General features: G+C 38.4%; 1 protein-coding gene across 4 annotated transcripts; it reads right to left on the bottom strand.

The window, feature by feature from the left end:
- Positions 1–995: 995 nt before the first annotated feature.
- On the bottom strand, positions 996–15,819 carry MED30 (mediator complex subunit 30). 4 transcript variants are annotated; one of them, XM_003205242.5, is made up of 5 exons: positions 15,698–15,819; positions 15,007–15,212; positions 13,882–14,040; positions 10,605–10,715; positions 996–1,551 (listed from the first exon to the last, which is right to left on the bottom strand). In XM_003205242.5, the coding sequence occupies exons 2-5, from the start codon at positions 15,178–15,180 to the stop codon at positions 1,456–1,458; spliced, it is 540 nt and encodes a 179-aa protein (XP_003205290.1). In that variant the 5' UTR covers positions 15,181–15,212; positions 15,698–15,819; the 3' UTR covers positions 996–1,455. The 4 variants fall into 4 exon arrangements, with proteins under 4 accessions (XP_003205290.1, XP_085077731.1, XP_010707551.1 ...); XM_085221605.1 differs by having other exon boundaries at positions 15,610–15,734; XM_010709249.4 differs by having other exon boundaries at positions 15,580–15,725.
- Positions 15,820–19,099: the final 3,280 nt, after the last annotated feature.

Here is a 19,099-nt window from a genome sequence, read left to right as displayed (position 1 = left end):
AACCAAAACATTTTTTAAGTGTGCTTACCTGCAATGATACAGGCAAGACTGGACACCCCTTCATCTCTTGGATCTAAAACCTTCAAGTGAAGAAATAAAAGTTTGTACCTAATTGTATTTGATGACAGGATAAAGTTGTATATTATTAAGCAGGTAATCAGACTTACTGTTAATAGCTGTTAAGACTGACCGCATGTCAGTGATTTTTACCTCAAGGAGCAAGCAAATTGGTTGAAACTATTAAAAACCAAAATAACAGACCAGCCTAAAATTTTTAAAACCATGTATCTGTAGTCTGTAAGAATTCAGTACCAAAACCCACATATCTCATAAAATAATATCATTTAACTGGGCTCTTCAAAAGGGTCTGTGCAAACCTTCCAAACATAACTATTAAGGAATCTAATTGGGCATAGAATGAGAATTTAAAGTTATGTGCATGAAGCAAGTCATGAGAATGGTCAGTTTTCAGCCTGTATTAAAAACCAATTGCCCTAAGGATTTGTATTGAAACATTATTACTTGAGATATTTGTTAATCCGTAAAGAGATGCACTGCGCGCTTGCAGCATCTATGGACAATAAGAGCACCAGAGTAGAACAGTAAAAGATGAAAGCAGAATAACTCAAGATAATAATAAACTGCTCACACACTCCAAAGTTTTTTGGGACCAGAATTCACAGGAGAAGGATTAATGAAAATTGCACAAAATCAAAGTACTGCAACCATACAGAAAGCTACAAGAATGCTGGACAGACAACAGTTGGAACAGTATTCAAGAGATGATAACATAACAGTTACAGAAGGAGCTAAGGTCGAGGATATATAACAGACACTTAATTACTTAATAATATCCATGAGAAGATGAGTAATTTTAATGTAGGTTTTGATTTTGCTCTGATTTATCTAATGCTACCAACATAACAATGATAGGATAAGATGAACTTATGAGGTGCAGTACCTTGTAATTCATGTTCCTACAATAGGAAAACATATTGCATCACAAGATCTGATAATTTATTTCAATTCTGTAGTTTAATGAAGCTACTGTTCTGCACTGCAACTTTCCCATTCTGTAGAGGTTGTTGCACTACAGACTGAATGCAAGCAGATTATATATTTAAAATGTATCTTAATGTATTATTAAAAAAAATCCAGAAATGCTTATTTTACACAGATCCAACTTGCATAACAATCCAAATTATTACTCTAAGTTACAAAATGTATTATAATCAACCTAAGCAAATTGTTCAGGTACAATCTGCAGGATGACTCTTATGAAAACAAAGCCAACATCATTGAAGTCATCACACACACACACAAAAAAACATTTTAAACTTGAAGATATTTCAGGTACTGCTTCCATACAGTTGTAGGAAAAAATATTTATTCTTAAAATGAAGTATACTCAAACATATTTGTATATTTTCTGTTATGAAGTTTGATTTTCCTTGTTCAGTTCCGCATTGCCAACATGGCATTTATGTCCCAAATGAGATTCCGTAACTGATCCATGATCTGCTTCAGTTGCTGATTCTTCAGTTTCAGTTTCTGTGGAAAGATTTTATGAGAAGATTTTTGTCATCAGTTGAAACAGTACACTCAGGATTTCAAGAAAAGTTAGTGTTACGAAATGCTGTATCTTTTTGTCAGCTGTCTGTGAGCAATATAAGATAATACATCTTTAAAGCACATTCTTAAAATACAAGAAAGACTCAGAAGTTAAAGTCCTTTGTTAGAGAGGAATGCTATTTCTTTTCACAGCAGTCTTTTATCAGAACACTTGATCCTTTCAACAAGAGCAAGCTTGTGGCCATTAGCCCTCAAACTGAAGTCCAAAAGACAGCACTTGATGCAGACAAGGAAGTGAAATTTGAGACCGGAAGAGCTCAGGGAACAGCTAAATTTATGCTAATATGCACTGTATAAGTTGGGTGCTCAGAAAAGCAAGGTATTAAAAGTCAAAGTCTGAAAAACCACAAAGTCAATCAAGCTTTTCTACACCTTCTGCCTACGTTGGTCAATTCTGATGAGCTAAGTGATGCTGTCCTCCCAAGTACGCTGAATTCTATATGACTGTGTACTTGCTTTTGTGAACTGCAGAAACATCTGAAGGGACAAAAGAGTAGAAAATGCACTTTCATCTGAGCAACCAGAACTTAACAATTACGTCTACAGAAGATCAGTGCATTAAGCCAATGCAGAATATTCCTATCTGTTCATGTTTCTTACAATAAATAAGTAATACACTTATTTATTATCCAATTTATTCATTTTCCTGCTCAAATCAAAGCTGCCAAGTAACAAGTTAGTGTATATTGTTAAGAACAAACCCATGCCCTTCATTCCATTCAAATTTGATATAAAGTCAACCTCCTCACGTCAGAGATTGAATTCATAAGGGAAGTCCAGATTTCTAAGTAAAGCCAAAGCACAGGAAAGACTTGCTGCCATTCAAAATGTCTCAGGTTTTACATCACTTCAGCACAAACAGCAATACATTAAAAGAATAACTCAGCTCAGCAACTAAAGTAACTGCAACAGTGACAAAAAGAAGCAACAAAAGAAGCATACTGAAAATCAGAGCCCTGTCTTTTCAGGTGTACAACAAACCAATGTTTTTTAAGTATCCAGCTGGTCAGGCTCAGAAAGAAGTCCAAAGGAAAAAAAAAAAAAGCCTACTCATTTCAGACTTGTAAAAAGTCTTAAGAAATACAGAACACTGTACTTTGAGAAAGGGAAATATTTCTGAACACACTTTGGTGGACATGCTCCCTGGAAGCAGAGCCCACACCCTGACTCCTTTCTGACTCTCAAGAAGAAGGTAAAACAGATGTAGGACTGTTCATGTCCACTAATTCCGAAGTTCTCAGCGAGCATTTGATTGACTAAAAATCATTTTAACAGTGACAATGTGCATTTCTCTAATCTTTTTCCATTTGCTAATTGAAAACTGCACTATATAGAGCAAAGATTCCATTCCGAAAGAGAAGAGGGAGAACTGAGAGAAGAATGTAGCTATGACAACATTTAAATGACATAATTTTGCTTCCCTACAAAACATAACGACATAAGAACTCGATGCTTTACAAGAGATGAGATAAACAAGCACGTTCATACCTGTGGCATTTAACAACGCATTTCCATTTCCCACCCTCAACATTTAATCTCAGAGAAATCAAGAAATGTAACATCAAAACAACTAGCTTGAAGCAAACTTGCACTCACTGATACCGATTTAACATCAGTTCATTATTTTTCAAAGCTTTCACCAAGAGAAATGAAGGCTGAACAGTCAGTGATGATTACGTGTTAGACAAAGAAGAACCATTAACCTCTGGTGCTGCAGACTCTTTTCTCTCCATTCGTTTTTAACTATACTGTTACATGGTTTTATGTAGATATGCCCGTATGAACTTTGCATAAGTTACATTCAAAAGATTCATTCTATAAGACAATAATTTTCATTTCTTGTGCAGCTATTATGAAACAGGATTTCTACGCTGGACAAGTGAACCCTGAACTGGATTTCATTTGATTTCAAAGTATCTGTAAAGAAGTAATATATTTTTTATTGTATCTATCTGAAGATAATTTTAAGACCTTTTCTTTGGTGTTTTATTTTCTTAGCTCTTCTATTCTACTTCTTGCAGAGACAGAAAAAACATCTAAGGTGAAGTACCATCTCTGGATTGCAAGGATGAGAAAAGAATAAATGGCATGGGGAAAACCTCCACTTCAGAGAGCATAGTATCCTAGCTGAAAAGTGTGTAGAGATCTTTGTTAGCAGTCTGTGCAGTGTGGACCATTGTCTGTCACAGCCTAGTAGCAAGGATCATGGCATATAATTAGCATGTCCTTCCTACGCTGGCACTGGCAGTGCTGGTCTCAGTTTAAGGCTCTAACCTTAACCAATAAGGACGCCTCCACTTCGCCATGGAAGGAGGCGAAATGGCCTCTTGGGAAAGTTACCAGTTCTGAAAGAAGCTTCTGCACTGCTGACAAATTTTCATTTGAACAGATTGCTCGCAAGTTGTCTCCCACTCCTTCCTCCTTCTCCTGAAATGACTTAGTTGAACTCTGGACTGTTTCTCAGGATTAATGGTTGTAACAAGAAAAGGCACTTCATCCTACATAAATGCTACATAAATGCTACAGCTTCTGCCTTTATCTGTTTTAAGAAGGCACATGAAAATTACCTTATATTTAACTTAGGTACGTTCATCTTATATCTGACAGGCATGTTTCTGTTGTTCACCCCCTATCAGAAAGGTAATTTGACCAAAAAAACAGTCCTGAATGATTTTCTGCAGTGATACTTATTTCCAGTGTGATTACCTCTCCACTTTGAATGATGGCAAATACCAGTGCCATCAGAAGGCAGTTGACAAGGATTACACCCTTCAGCAGCAATATGGACCTCAGTCCTTAGGTCAGTAAAGCAGTTTTGAAAACATGGATGTAAGCACAAGAAGCAGTAGGTGAAAAGAAGAGGAAGAACCATAATATCCACCCAGACAGTACCTATCTTTCAAGGAATGCACAGTAAAGAACTTGATGTGTTTTGGACAGATGTGGATTCAGTGGGAAGTAATTTCAGCTTTGACCGAAATCCATTTTTGACTTAAACTCATTTTTGGTTCATATTCTTTTCATTTGAAATCAAAGCTGTCTAGGCTAATCTACAAATTTCTATCAGAGATGTATCAAAACTTTCCTTTGTGTGCTGATCCCATCTCTCTTCATCTTAAGCTCAGTTATCTTTCACATTTTAAAACCTAAACATCACTATGAATCATTATTCTGCACTTAATTTATTTGTTAAAATTCTCTTCTTCTTCAGCCTAAGATGATGATGTGGAAGAGTAAGACTACATTCCAGCTGACGCCTGTAAAGACATCAAGTGTATGTGCTTGTGCTTTTAAGGCATCTCTTCTGCTTGACAAAAAAATACTATGCCAGCCATAGTTTATACCAGCTTTGTCAGAGATCTTTTGAAAAAGAGCCCTTCAAAATGAAATCTCTAAGGCGAGGAGGTGGGAAAACAGTTTTGTAGTCAAAAGACTTGCAACATTATGTGTAAAGGGCAGAAAAAAAGCTGTAAGGGAAAAATTGAATCAGTACTTTGCTCCAACTCTTAAAGCTTTCAGGTGATGTTCTAACTTATGGCTATTCAATTTGTATTAAAGAACACTTCCTATCATAATAAATACACACATATGGCTATTTATATCTTTTTCAAATGGTTTAAGAGAGTATTCATTGTTAACACACTAACTTCTGGGCAATTAAATATAATGTATTCATCATTCATTATCTGCAACTTTTTCTGATCTTGTTCTCAGACAACTGTTCTATCCTTCCTGGAAATGAGAAACCGAGTTTTCAGTCTCTCTCCTAGCCTTACAGTGAGTAGGAAAATTGCTCATGCTCCTGACAACAGCAGGGACAACAGTGACAGCCTGTGTTCCACTCCATGCTCAACACGCTACACATATTGAGCCATACAGCAAAGTCATGTATCCATTGCTCTGTTGCTCAAAGAGAAATAAGAGAGTTCATTAAAACAGTTTAACGTTTCCTTCACACTAATTAACGACCTAATGAAGATTATAGAAAAGACAAAGCTAGATTCTTCTTGAATGTGGACAGCAAAAAGATGAGGGGCAGTAGACAAAAATTCACAAAGCTACTGGATATGCACCTGAGTAACTGGATTTATAATAGTTGGCCCTGCTTTGAGCTAGGGATTGAACTAGACACTGAGCCTAAATTCTCTGTCCTTGCAGACAGCCATTTTGGTACCCAAAACAGAAGGAAAACACGCTCAGTGCAGACTGATGTGCTGAGACAGTGTCCAAAGAAACAATTCTTCCTCTCTTGCTAAAGTGTTGTTTGGTACACACTCATATCTGGGGTGAAAAGGATCCCATAAATACAAAATAATAAATACAAATAAAGGCAAATACCATGACGGATAGTTTTAAAAGAAATCAAGTTTCTAGCATAGGCAAAAATAGTTTTCAGGCAAAATTCTTCCCTGAAGAGATAGGATAGTTGCAAACTGCTGTCATATGAAAAGACTACTCCACAAAACAACATTGGTTCCAGTGCACAAGGGTTTCATTATCAAAAAAGCCCTGAGGTAAATTCATAGCAACTTAACTCAAAAGGCTGCAGATTGTCTTTCCCACTCCTAGCAAGATCATGGTTAACCAGTTAGCAAAGATTAATTAAGAATATCAAATATGATTATTTTCAAAAGGATCACCTGAAATGTCTCAGTACTATTTCACATCCTTTCATTTTTAGCCAAATACATTGAGACCACTAATTACGCAATTGTTTTCTTAAGTGCTTCATTTTAAACCAGACCTGCAGAATCTAAAAAAACCCAAAGCTGCATTTGCTCCATTTCTAAAAACAAGCAGTAAAAAAAGACTGTCCATAATGCAGCAACACAGATTACAACATTCTCAGTCTGTGATTTGATATTTTCTGCTGTCTGTCCTATCAAATATACTACAAAACTTGAGCCTGACATCTCAAAAATATTACAGACGATGATGTATTGTGAAGGCAAAAAACCTGTAAGCATAATATTATATGCAGACTAAAAAAAAATATGAAGGCAATAGAGAAAAAATTTGTAATAGCAGCTAAATTACCTTTTGCTGCTGCAAACAGTAATTATACTCACTAAAAATTTACAGGACTTCTATTAGGAAAACAATGCAAATACTACATTGATACTGGAACAGTAAACTATTTATTACAGAAAAAGAGTGAAATTCCTCACCAATTTCCAACTCTGGAAAGCAAATACTGATACCTGGAGTACTGCGTTCAGGCTTGGGGCTCCCAGCAGGTAGGATGCAGAGTTGTAGGAGTGGGCCCAAAGGAGGGCTACAGATCATAGAACGGGTTGGAAGGGACTGGTTCATCTAGTTCCAGCTCCTCTGCTACAGGCCCTTGCTACTTCCCACTAGAGCACATTGTTCAAAGGCCCATCCAGCCAGGTCACAAAGCACCTGTACTATGAAAAATGGTTGAGGGAGCTGGAGTTGTTTAGTTTGGAGAAGAGAATGCCCTGAGGAGACCTCACTCCAGCCTTTCAGTACTTTAAAGGAGCTCGTAAGGAGGAGGGAGCCTGACTTTTACGTCTAATAGTGATAGAACAAGGGGGAGTTGCTTTAAACTAAAAAGGGAAAAAAATAGGTTAGTTGTTAGGAAGAAATTCTTAACTCAGAGAATGATGAGGCACTGGCACAGGCTGCCCATGGAAATTGAGAATATACCATCCATGGAGGCATTCAGGGCCAGGTCGGATGGGGCCCTGAGCAGCCTGATCCTATTGAGTGGCAGCCTTGCCCATGGCAGAAGGTTGGACCTAGATGATCTCTATCATTCCTTCCAAAGCCATTCTATGATTCTGTTATAAAGGAATAACCAAGAGTTATGGGAAATGCAGGAAAGAATTGTTTCACACAAAAGGTAGAGTTAGTGGGTACGAATTATATACATTTTTTGTTTTTCTTATAATAGTGGTGTACAGTTATAAGCATTCTGTTCTTGTATGGCTAAAATCTCTCTCAATTTAAATCTAATAGGTTTCATCTTAAGTTACAGTTGCTAGATATTATTGAATTGCTAGGACAGAAATTCATTACCTCGTAAACTGATCAATACTTTTAATTAATGGACAAGTACTTCTTAGCCAATATCAGGTGATTAAATATTCTGACCTAAAAGTTAAGTCTAATACAGCAGATTAAATAAATAAGATGTCACTGTGTTAAACTGGTATCAAGAACTGCAGTGTTTTGGTACTCTGCTACATCAACAGGTTCTTCTACCCTAAGAGTGAATGGTAAGTACACTTCCTCAAGTGAGGCTGCCCCTCTTTCCAGACAACTGTTGGAGCAAACCAAAACTATACAGTTTCAAGGCAGTGGTTCCTGTAAGTTTTTGTGTGAGCATGAAGCAAACCTTTATATTATCTACTAGTTTTGTTTGTGCTTCTCACTGGGAGATGGCGTTTTTCCAAACACACACAGGTATCACTAGAAAGATCAGACTGCCTGGGAAGTCAAGCAAGGACTTAAGCAACCCATGGGAGGTCCAACGATTCAGATATCTCAATAATGCTAAAGCACAGGGTTATGCTGTTCACCACAGCAAACCGAGCGAGATGAGATCAGGACAACCAGCTGAAGGGAGAAAAGATAGTGAGTGAAGAATGTAAAAAGCTTCTTCATCTGTCAATTGCTTTTCATATCCCAGCATTTTCATCAATGCTTTATATTACTGAAATTTTGCAGAAAGTAACCAAAATTGAATTGGAGATGAATGTTACAATTACAGAGGACTGAAAAGCTATCAAGAATGCCAGTAAAGCAACAGAGAAGGCTATTTAAGCTTAGCAGCCAGAATCAGAAATTAGATTAATATGATTCTACCTTTTTTTTTTTCTGCGTGTGAAAATATGGTTTGCTTTATTTCTAGTCATAAAACACTTAGCATTTCCCAAACTGTAGTATATTACAATTTGAATTTTGAAATTGGAAAAAGAAAATTAAAAAAAAAAAAAAAAAAAAAGTACAGTTTGAAAAACAAGAGGCTTCAATTTCCCTTGCAGCACATAAGCATTTGTTCACAAAATACTACTGAATGTTTAACTATCTTCTTAAAATTTATTGTTAAAAATCTGAAAATTATGTTTAGGCACTTACATGCAAATACTGGATTTCAGTCCACATTTATGCGATGGCTTGAATACATTTTTAATTGCTAATTTACTACTAATGCTCCTGTAACATCATTAACCTTCTTAAGATTTAAAACTCATCATAAACATTTATGAAATTCACTTCACAAGATCACGCCAGGGAGGTTTAAAAACACATTAGCATACAAGTACAACAACAAGGGCAAAACATGTCATAAAACTATCAAAAACATATCAAATATGGACAGTTAAGCTTATTAGCACTTAAAGATTGCAAATAAATGTGCATAAATTCTCAGAGTAACATTACATACAATATAATGCATACCACCCTGCTATATCAGCACTGAACAGAAAGAACACAACAGGAAAGCAGACAACTGCTTTTCTCCAAATTCACGTAGCACCCATTTTTCTCTGTACAATATGCATGAATTTTTCTAAATAAATGGGTTATGAATAATTTGGTACATCTTTAATTGTTGAAGACAAATGCAAATATTGGAAATAATTCAAAAGCTGTAAATCCCAATGATAATTCTCTCCAAAAATATTTTAGACACTCACTTCCTTTGTTCAGTTCTTTTTGTAGATTATGCCTGCTTTTTACCAAGCACTTACAGATATTACTGCCACACAAATACTTAGTTAATCCTATCTTTGTACTTTACAGATGGCAGGAACAATGTTTAATGTTATGATCTGTTAAAACTACTTATATTTAATCTCAATGCTATATTATCATCTACTACAGCATATTTATTTTTAGATTTCTGTCTATATTAATTGTACTCAATTGCGTACTGCCACTCAAACTGAAAATGTAACAGCATCTTTATCATATGGTACATTTTTTCTGAATGCATCAAGATTCAATAAATGCTGTACTTAACAAAAGAAATGCTCTTCCTCACGTTGTCAAAATACAGAAAGTAGCCCAGAAAATCCTCTACCAACACACATCATAATTGTGATAATACTTACACATCTGATGTTTTATATCCATTTATTAATGCACTTGCCTAATGTATATTTAGAATTCAAGTAAGGTACCTTATTTTATTGCCTATATTTACTGGGTTAACCATGACCTCAGTATAAAATATTTATTGTCCCCCTCTGCTTTGCCATAATAAGTGCTCCAATTGCAGTACTGCATTCAGGCCTGGGGCCCCCAGCACAGGAAGAATGGAGCGCTGTAGGAGCAGGTCCACAAAGATGATCAAAGCACCTCTACTATGAAGAAAGGTTGAAGGAGCTGGGCTTGTTTAGCTTGGAGAAGAAAAGCTCTGAGCAGACCTCACTGCAGCATTCCAGTACTCAAAGGGAGCTTATAAGCAGGAGAGAGCCCGATTTTTTTACCCAGTCTAATAGTGACTGAACAAGGGGGAATAGCTGTACACTAAAAAGGGAAATATTAGGTTAGATGTTATTAAGAAATTCTTAACTCAGAGAGTGGTGAGGCACTGGCACAGGTTGCCCAAAGAAGCTGTAGATGTTCCTTCCATGGAGGCCAGATTGAATGGGACCCTGAGCAGTCTGATCTAGTGGGTGGCAACCCTGCCCATGGCAGGAGGGCTGCAAGAGGATGATCTCTTAGGTCCCTTCCAATCTAAGCCGTTCCATGATTCTGTGAATACTCAGAAAAATACATATTGTTTTAAAAGGAGTCATAAGTTAAAATTGTTATGGTACCTAAAACCTACAGTAACCAGTGCTGTAGCTAAAAAAAAATTGTTTAACAAAAGTAATTCTAAAATAGTTACGTGGCAGTTATCACATATATGGGCTTTAGTACAGCAGTCTAGAAATCTAGGCTTTGTAATGTCAAAGTGACATTTTCTGTTTTACACAAATTAATTTCAACTTCCTTACCTTATTTACTTCCATGATTTCCCTTCTCTCTTCACTAGCAAAACGAAGCTGACTAGCAGCACCACGATCATCATGCTTAGAGCCATCTTCTTCAACATATGGAATAAGTTGCTAAGAAGACAGAAAAAAAAAAAAAACCAAAACAGAACCCCAGCTTTTAAAAAGAAGAAAAAAGGAAAAGAAAAACTTGAAAAGCGGAGGTACTAATAATTTCCTTCAAAGGTCCAAACATCCTGAACAGAAAGAAGTGCAGACAGGCATACTTCATCACCTCAAAACCAACAGCCTCGTAACAGCCTCAGTCAGTTCTGTGCTTCAAAAAGACACAGCAGCACATATTGTCATACCTAGATTGCAGGCAGAGCTCAGTATTAACGTTTCAAGAGGTTAATCACAGGTAATCTTGTATTCTTGAACTCTATAGACTGTGATTTTAAAGCTTACTACTCCACATTATGAAGTAACACAAACATGAAGTTATCATTATTATCAAGTATTTCAGTGATGTACTAAACATAATTTATGACAGACTTTACACATGGAGATTAAATACTTGGTTAATACCCTAATAATGACTTGCTATTTTATTGGTCTTCTGTTTGGCTGTTCTTAAGATCAGGCCTACAGTTATCTAATAGGAATTTCTCCATAGGGATTTTCCACGGTAATCTCCTCAAGCACATAATGCACTGCATTTTTTTGTAAGTTTTTGAGAAGTCAAAATCTTCAGTAAAGAGTTTCTAAATGAATATTAGTATGTTCTTGATCTAAAAAAGTTTTTTCAAAGACTCAGGAAATGTACTAGCTACAAAACACATACATGCCTTGTGTCAAAACTCTTCCAAATTAACACCTTGTTCAAAAATCATTATAATGTACCTACAATTTAAACATGACATACACACATGGAGTCTGCTGAATTTTCTGTCCTTAACTGAGAAAAGCTAAAGCTGATAGCAAAAGTACACCTTGATCAAATCTATGTCCTACAGACAAATGAAATATTAGTAAGTGATGTAAATGAGCAAGACAGCTCAAAAGTCAGGGAACAGGTTACTGATACAATGCATATTAACTTGTCACTTAGGTTGGGGTGTAATATGAAGCATTCAGCAGCAAACCTTCAGCATTCTGCTGAAAACTCTGACTTAGCTCTGAAAAGTCATATTTTCTTCTATATATGCTTTTGGAGGCCATACTCATTAAACTTTCTGAAATGGACAAAGAATGCCATGTTAACCTCTGCCCTGTAAAGCAAAAGTAGCCTAACTATTAAACACTCTTGGAAAAAGCTCCTCCTCTTTCTTAAGGAAAAATAATGCCCCTGAAGTAGAATGTCTTCTCTGAAAACCTCCCATCTGTAAGAAAAGCTCTGAATTCAAATAAAGAGCTACACCTAATACACAAATAAAGAGGTTCTCTCTAGTGAGAGAATTCTGTAACTGTATCTCCTTCACAATAATCTTACAGCTTATTATGTTGGCTAAAAGGAAGTTGATAAGATCACCTATTAAACTAGCAGCACACATTAATGAAAGAAATATAATATTTTTATACCATTAGTAGTCACTGACTTAATTGATGGAATGTAATGACAATTTCCTGCCATAAACAAGAAGCAAACAGGAAAAAAGAGACAGAGAACAACCAAGTGGTTTTGGTGGTGCAAGTTAAGAAAAGTGTAACATCGACCTAAATTTTATAGTCTGGGAATTCAATGGACCCGCCTTGGGATTTCTGCATTAAAAGGCAGCAAACTGACAAACTGCTGCACACCGTTTGCAATACTGCAGATAACATGCAGATAAATCTATCCCAATGCTATCTCATAGAAAGTAAGGAGTTACCTTCTTATATCTTAAAATAACTACTGAAGTGGGTATCTAACTTAGCATTTACTGTTGACTACTCAGAATAAAGTACAATGACAACACTGTCACTCATTAGCAGCAGTGATGTTCAAAATATCAGGGAAGAAGACAGGCTGAGGAGGTATGGATGTATATGTATTTAAAGAGCAACAAAATCTAAGCAAAAATTGAAATATTCAAGACAGGTGGATCGGTGACAATGGAATTACACATGTTTTCAGAGATCAGTTGTGCCTTTGCAGCCCAGAAAGCCAACCATATCTTGGGCTACACCAAAAGAAGCATGGCCAGCAGGGTGAGGGAGGTGATCCTGCCCCTCTGCTCTTCTGGTGAGGCCTCACCTGGAGTACTGCATCTAGAGGGGGAGTCCTCAGTGCAGAAGAGATGTGGACTCTGTGGAGTGCATCCTGAGGAGGGCCACAAAAATGACCCAAGGGATGGAACACCTCTCCTATGACGACAGGCTGAGAGTGCTGGGGTTGTTCAGCCTGGAGAAGAGAAGGCTGCAAGGTGACCTGAGAGCAGCCTTTCAGTATCTAAAGAGGAGCTACAGGAAAGAAGGCAACAGACTCTGAAGCAGGGTCTGTGGTGACAGAAGAAGGGGAAATGACTTCAAGCTCAAAGAGAGTAGATTTAAGTTAGATATACAGAACAAACTTTTTACAGTGAGGGTGATAAGGAACTGGAACAGGCTGCCCAGAGATGTGGTTGATGCCCCATTCCTGGAGACATTCAAGGTGAAGCTGGATCAGGCCCTGGGCAACCTGATCTACTTGTAGATGTCCCTGTTCATTGCAAGGGAGCTGGACTAGATGGCCCTCAGAGGTCCCTTCCAACTCTAAGGATTCTATGATTCTATGATTTTATGAATTGCTACAGAATTAGATCATGAGCCACAGAATAACTGCCTGTCTTGTTCAGTGCAGTGTACATATATTCCACTAATGACTTAGAAACTGGGAGTCAGTTAAGTAAAGGAAAAAAGGCATTAAGTAATTTGACTGTTTAAAAAAGAAGTTTGTCTATATTCCTTAAAGATAAGGTTAGAATGTCAAGTCATTTAACAATATGATTGAAAATATCAGTGAAAATTTGAAATAAGAATTTAAGACAGATGATAAGAGAAATGATGTGACACTTTCATTCACCCTGACATGAGGAAAGCGAGCATTCTATTAACCTCAAAGCAACAAATACTAAGTCAGTAAAAGGAAAAAGAATTGCAACTACTGCAATTGTATCACCACAGACTTACTCCACTAAAACAACCTCTTAAAAGAAAAACTTCTCCTGACTCTTTTTTTCCCTAGAGGAAATAAACTGGTGAGTGCACAAAGCCTGAGGTAAACAGCTAAGATTTTAAACGAAGTCTGATCTGTAATTTGTAGACATAGAAAGATACTCACTTCTATGGGAATAGGATCAAGTCCAGCACAGTTTTCATTACATTTATCATAGACTAATCTCAGTTTTCTGAAGAGTATTGATAGCTGACGGAGATGCTCCTGTAGTTTTCCCAGTCTGTCTTGATATGTTCCAGTATGATAAGTAACACCATTTGGCAGCTTCAGAGAACCAAAACACATAAGAGTTATAGATATTATTTTCTTTTATAGGAAATGAAAAAATTAAGAGATTTTTTATGCATTCTAATCTAAGACCATCACACTATTCTCACAGTCTGAAATTTCTATTTTCTTTATCAGTAAAAATCTGAATTTTATTTGCCCTTCTCATGTGCCAAACCACTCCTCTCAAACAGCTTCATGTCTTCTACATCTTGGTCATTATCAATCTCTGTAACTTTCAGTGAATGCCTTAATCCGTGCTTAAGCATGGCTGTTGTTGCAATCTGAGACACTTTATGCCTGAACCCAGGTCACATTTCAGACAATCAATGCGAATTCAAAGTAATACTCTGCGTATCTACATAAAATAGTTACTGAAGGAAATTTCGGGAAACATGAAAATACAGGGAAAAAGGGAACAGGAGTGATTATTTGCATGTTTGTCTCTGAAGTTGAGAGCATGCATGTCTGCTGTCAACAGAGAAACATGAAAGAAGTTTGTACGTTCTCTTCAGTATGTAATCAAGAGCATTCTGTCCACTTTGATAATGAATAGAACATCACAACATTTTAAATGGAAAATACTACAGAAGAATGATATCACCGATCAATAACAACTCCTTTAAAATTACTCCACAGAGGTTAACAAAAACAGAGAAATGTAAACTTCATATAAATACACTATTCATTAAACAGTCATTAAGCATATTTGGAATATATTTACTGTGGTAGAAATGACAATTCAGCTTTTGTGATTGTTCTCCACGTTCACTAAATATACAGGAACAGCCAAATGTATTCAGAGTTGTATATGTGTCTCCAACCAACCCCTTTTTCAAGGCAGCATAGCCTATTTATGTATTTAAATGTCCCAAGCTATCTCCACGTGCACAGTCACTTATTAATAAAAAGACGAGAAGGAAACTGATGATCACCAAATTAAAAATAAAAAAGTTTTCTCACCTGCATGTTCCTCAGTAACTGGAAGATTTCCATGGTTCGAAACACAATGTCCTGCACGGTCTCCTGGCCGATACGGCAGAGAGATGCTGTATTGACCTCCCTAGCTGCCTGAGCCTGCGTTCCTGAGAATGCACCGGGAGGCATCCCCGCCCCGGCCAGAGGTGGGGTTGACATCTCTGGATGCCAACGGGTCCCACTGAACCAACCTGCACAAAGATAAGACAACGATGAAGTATTTGTCTGAGACTATTCTAACAAACAAACTTCTGTACCGTGGCTATACCGCTCCTCCGCTCAACAGGTCGTCCTGAGACAAAACCACTCAACAAATATTAGAGGGCTCTGTGACATCCCTTGGCTTCGGACAGGGTTCCTTAAATCATAACGGCTTTGCTGGGCCTCACGGAGCTGCACGCGGTGCCCTGCCCCTGTGCTACGTGGCGACGCGGAGGGCTGCCTGATTTCACACACGCAGCTCTCGGCTCTCCCGCCCGGCCGCCCAAACGGCAGCCCACGGGCCGAGGAACTGCGGGGAGCACTCCCGCCGCTGTCCTGGCATCGCTCGGCGCTTACAGGCCTGTCCGGACAAGCAGGCCGGCGTACCAGGCGGTACGCGAGGAACCGCGCGGGCGGATCGAGACAGACACGGTGCTAAGGCCGCCCTCGGCGCCGAGCGGCGACCATTACTCACGGGACCAAGGAAGGGCCCGCCGCGTTGCCGTGGAAACGCAGAGCCGGAAGCAGTGTGCGGCACCCGGAAGCGCAGGCCACGTGATGCAGAAATGACGTCACGGCCGCGGGGCGGGGCGGGGCGGGGCGCCTGCGGCTCCTGCCGTGGCGTTGGGCGGGTAGCTGAGGCTGGGCGGGTGCGCGCTTTTTGCGCAGCTTTTGTATCGAAGGGGAGCAGCTGGACGTACTGCTTTTGGCTGGTCACGTTGGGAAATTGTTGTTTACGTACTGTGTTAATTTTATCCGTTTATAGGTGTACCACTCCACCTTCTTGTGTAGGCATATTTTCACCCCTATAGAAAAGCCTTCTGGTTTCACAGTATTTGAATGCATGTGAGGTGCTTTTGTGTTGCCTGCCCTGGCTGCTTACGTTATGCTAAGGTAGTTCATAGAATCGTAGAATCGTTTGAGTTGGAAGGGAGCCCTAGAGCCCACCTAGTGCAGCTCCCCTGCTATGAGCAGGGACACCTAGAGCTCCATCAGGTGCTCAGAGCACAGCCCAGCCTGACCTTGCGTGTCTCCAGGGATGGGGCATCTGCCACTTCTCCGGGCAACCTGTTCCAGTGCCTCACCACTCCTATCGTAACAACCCTTCTCCTTATATCCGATTGAAATCTCCCATCTTTTGGTTTGAAACTCTTTCCCTTTTTCCTATCACAGCAAGTAGTTGATTTGGTGCTGTTTCAAAGCACAAACAGTGATTCCTGTGCAAGGAAAAAGAAACTCCATCTAAAAGACATAGGGCAGAATTTGTGAGGGCTGGTAGATGTTCAGTAATAAATGCACTACGTGGTGTTTATTGTCTGTGTTTATAATGGAAAGTAAATTTCTTCACAAGCGAAAATGGGGTCAAAACTAAAACCTAAAACTTACCTAAAACTCTGATTTTGACGATAAGAACGTGAAGTGCAGAAGAGGGCATTTAAAGTAATTGGCTGTAATAAAAATAATGTTATGAATGATCTTTTGTACAAAATGCATTGCATTTGTAGTGCTGTAAAAAACAAAACAAAACAAAAACAATAAAACCCAGAAATGACTCATAATATACCATCCTTATTTAAGAAAGAAGGAACATTCAGGGCCAGAACTGTACAACGTTGCTTCCAGCAACGTTTTGCTGCAGAAAGCATTTTTTTTTTCCTTCAGATTAATGAAGGGAAACACCACCCCATTGCTTAAACTGAAGTTTTTGTTGCCTGGCTACATTCTCTTTGTAGCATGCTCTTTTAGCCAAGGCAGAATGTAAATAATTATGAAGTATTTTAACAAAATTTTAACATTAAAAAAAATAAATACAAAAGGAGTGTCTTAAACTGACTGAAAAAAAATTGCTCATAAAAATGAGAGGGAGATATTTTCAGACAGCAAAAGAATATCCCACTGCGTCTGGCTAGACAACGCATGGGAAAAGCAGCCCCCGGAGAATTTCTAAGGGCTTATGTGAAGGCCTGCATCTCAGCTTACTGTACATTAAGGAAATGATGCAAGAACTGTTCAAGAGCTGAGCACAAAGGATAATGTTTTCCTTTTTTGATTGTGTGCCCAAGAGCTCTGTTCACACTGCTTAACTTGCTGCTCCAAATCCAATGGCATCTTAAGTTCCAGAGAGTAATGAGCGATTCAGACCACCTACTGTTCAGTGCTGCCAGACACAGGCTCCATGAACAGTCAAATACTAAAGTATACGACTGCTACTTACAGTAGGCAGTTGAAATGTAGAGCCAAGTCTGCATGCAAAGAGTGCTAAAGAACGTTGCTAGGGGACCTTCATGTTCTTCACTGCCAATCTATGGAACCATCTAAGTCTGATTTTTCACTACTAGGAAAAGGAATTTCCTTTCAGATAAGGAATGTTTTTATGGTTGGATGAGAAAAAGATGAATATACATTTTGCTTTCTAAAAAAATCAGTTAAGCTGTCTCTGTGTGTCTTCAGTTTGGTCTTGGAACAAACTACTTTCATCTGGAAGGTGTCCAAATCAGACAGCTCATCTTTCACATCCGTTTCAGTTTCTGTGGCATCAGTTCAACCAGTGTCTTAGGATGCTGCCAACTACTACACAGTGTCAAGTCCTTGTTTTCTCTCTTCCTACATAGGGTTGTAGAGAAGCTAACAAAAAACCAACAGAGAGCATGCATCTACACAGGATCTTCTAGTCCTCTGAAGTTTAAACCAAATTTCTAATTAGAACTTTTTAAAGAATAACTAGTTCAGAGATTATCATTTTCAAAGTAACAGTAACTTACGATATTATAGTATTTTAAGAGATTCTAACTCAAACCATGAGCAACTACAAAGTTTGTGAGGCTGTGTTTTATCAACAAAGCACAAATACTCAATAGAGAGGTAAGAGAATATCTTGTTTTCTTTCAATTTTCTGTAAAACAGTCAATGTGCTTGCAAGGAACCATGAATCATTCTATTTAAAAATAAACAGAAGTAGTGGAATTCCTGGATCATCACTTGTTTTGCTTGTGTAAAGAAAAGTATGCTCACTCTCAGGTTCCCCTCGTGGTATTTCTTAGCAGCAGTGCTTTAATACTGCTTCCAGAGTGACAGATGGGCTTTGGGGAAAAGTGTTAACCAGGAAAGGACTTTCATTCTCAGTCCTGTCCCATTCTATGTTTATGTGTGGATTCAAGAAAAAATAATGGGACTTTCTGGAACCTTAGCCAACAATAAACAGGCAAGGCACAATTTTATTGTTACCAAGCTGTGATAGATAACAGCACAGCACATAAATTTTTTAGTGTGTTTGTGGCCAACACAGACAGTAAAACTGGGTGGAGTTTAATTCAACAGAGATTACATTTATAGGCCAAAGGAAGCATTTAAGGACTGTGATTAGGTGAGGTGGATTGTGGGGTTTTTGTGTGTGATGTGGGCTTGGAGTGTTGGCTATTTTTCCCATAGTGTTGTTTTCCCCAGCCAAACAAGCCTCTCCATCAACTGTGAAGGCAGCAGTTTAGAGGGAAGCAGGACCATCCGTGATAGTGCTAGACTGGATGAGATAAATCACATCAGTTGAAAGTCCAAAGCTTCAGAGCACAGTGTGTAATCCATGTCTGTGTCTGATAGAGTATCGACACGGCAGTTATCTGGATGGAGGAGAAGCTGTGGATCGAGCAGTTATAACAACTCTGCCATTGTGTGATTCTGTCGTGCAGCTCTTTGGTGCTGCAGATGGTAAAAGGACTGAAAGAGATCGATGTGGAAGCCTCCCTGCTTGCTTCTTTTCTCCTTCGTCCTCCATAGTATCCTGTGTGTTCATGGAAGCAACTTCAATGAACAAGTTTATCTGTATTTGCCCTGTGTTGATGGCGTATTCTGCTGAGATGCAGGCAGTAACCAAATTCAGTGC

The sequence above is a fragment of the Meleagris gallopavo genome, chromosome 3 (assembly GCF_905368555.1).
Source record: "Meleagris gallopavo chromosome 3, MGAL_WU_HG_1.1, whole genome shotgun sequence".
Classification (NCBI taxonomy): domain Eukaryota; kingdom Metazoa; phylum Chordata; class Aves; order Galliformes; family Phasianidae; genus Meleagris; species Meleagris gallopavo.
The sequence above is the reverse complement of the archived record's forward strand: the minus strand, read 5'-3'. Positions and strand labels throughout refer to the sequence as shown.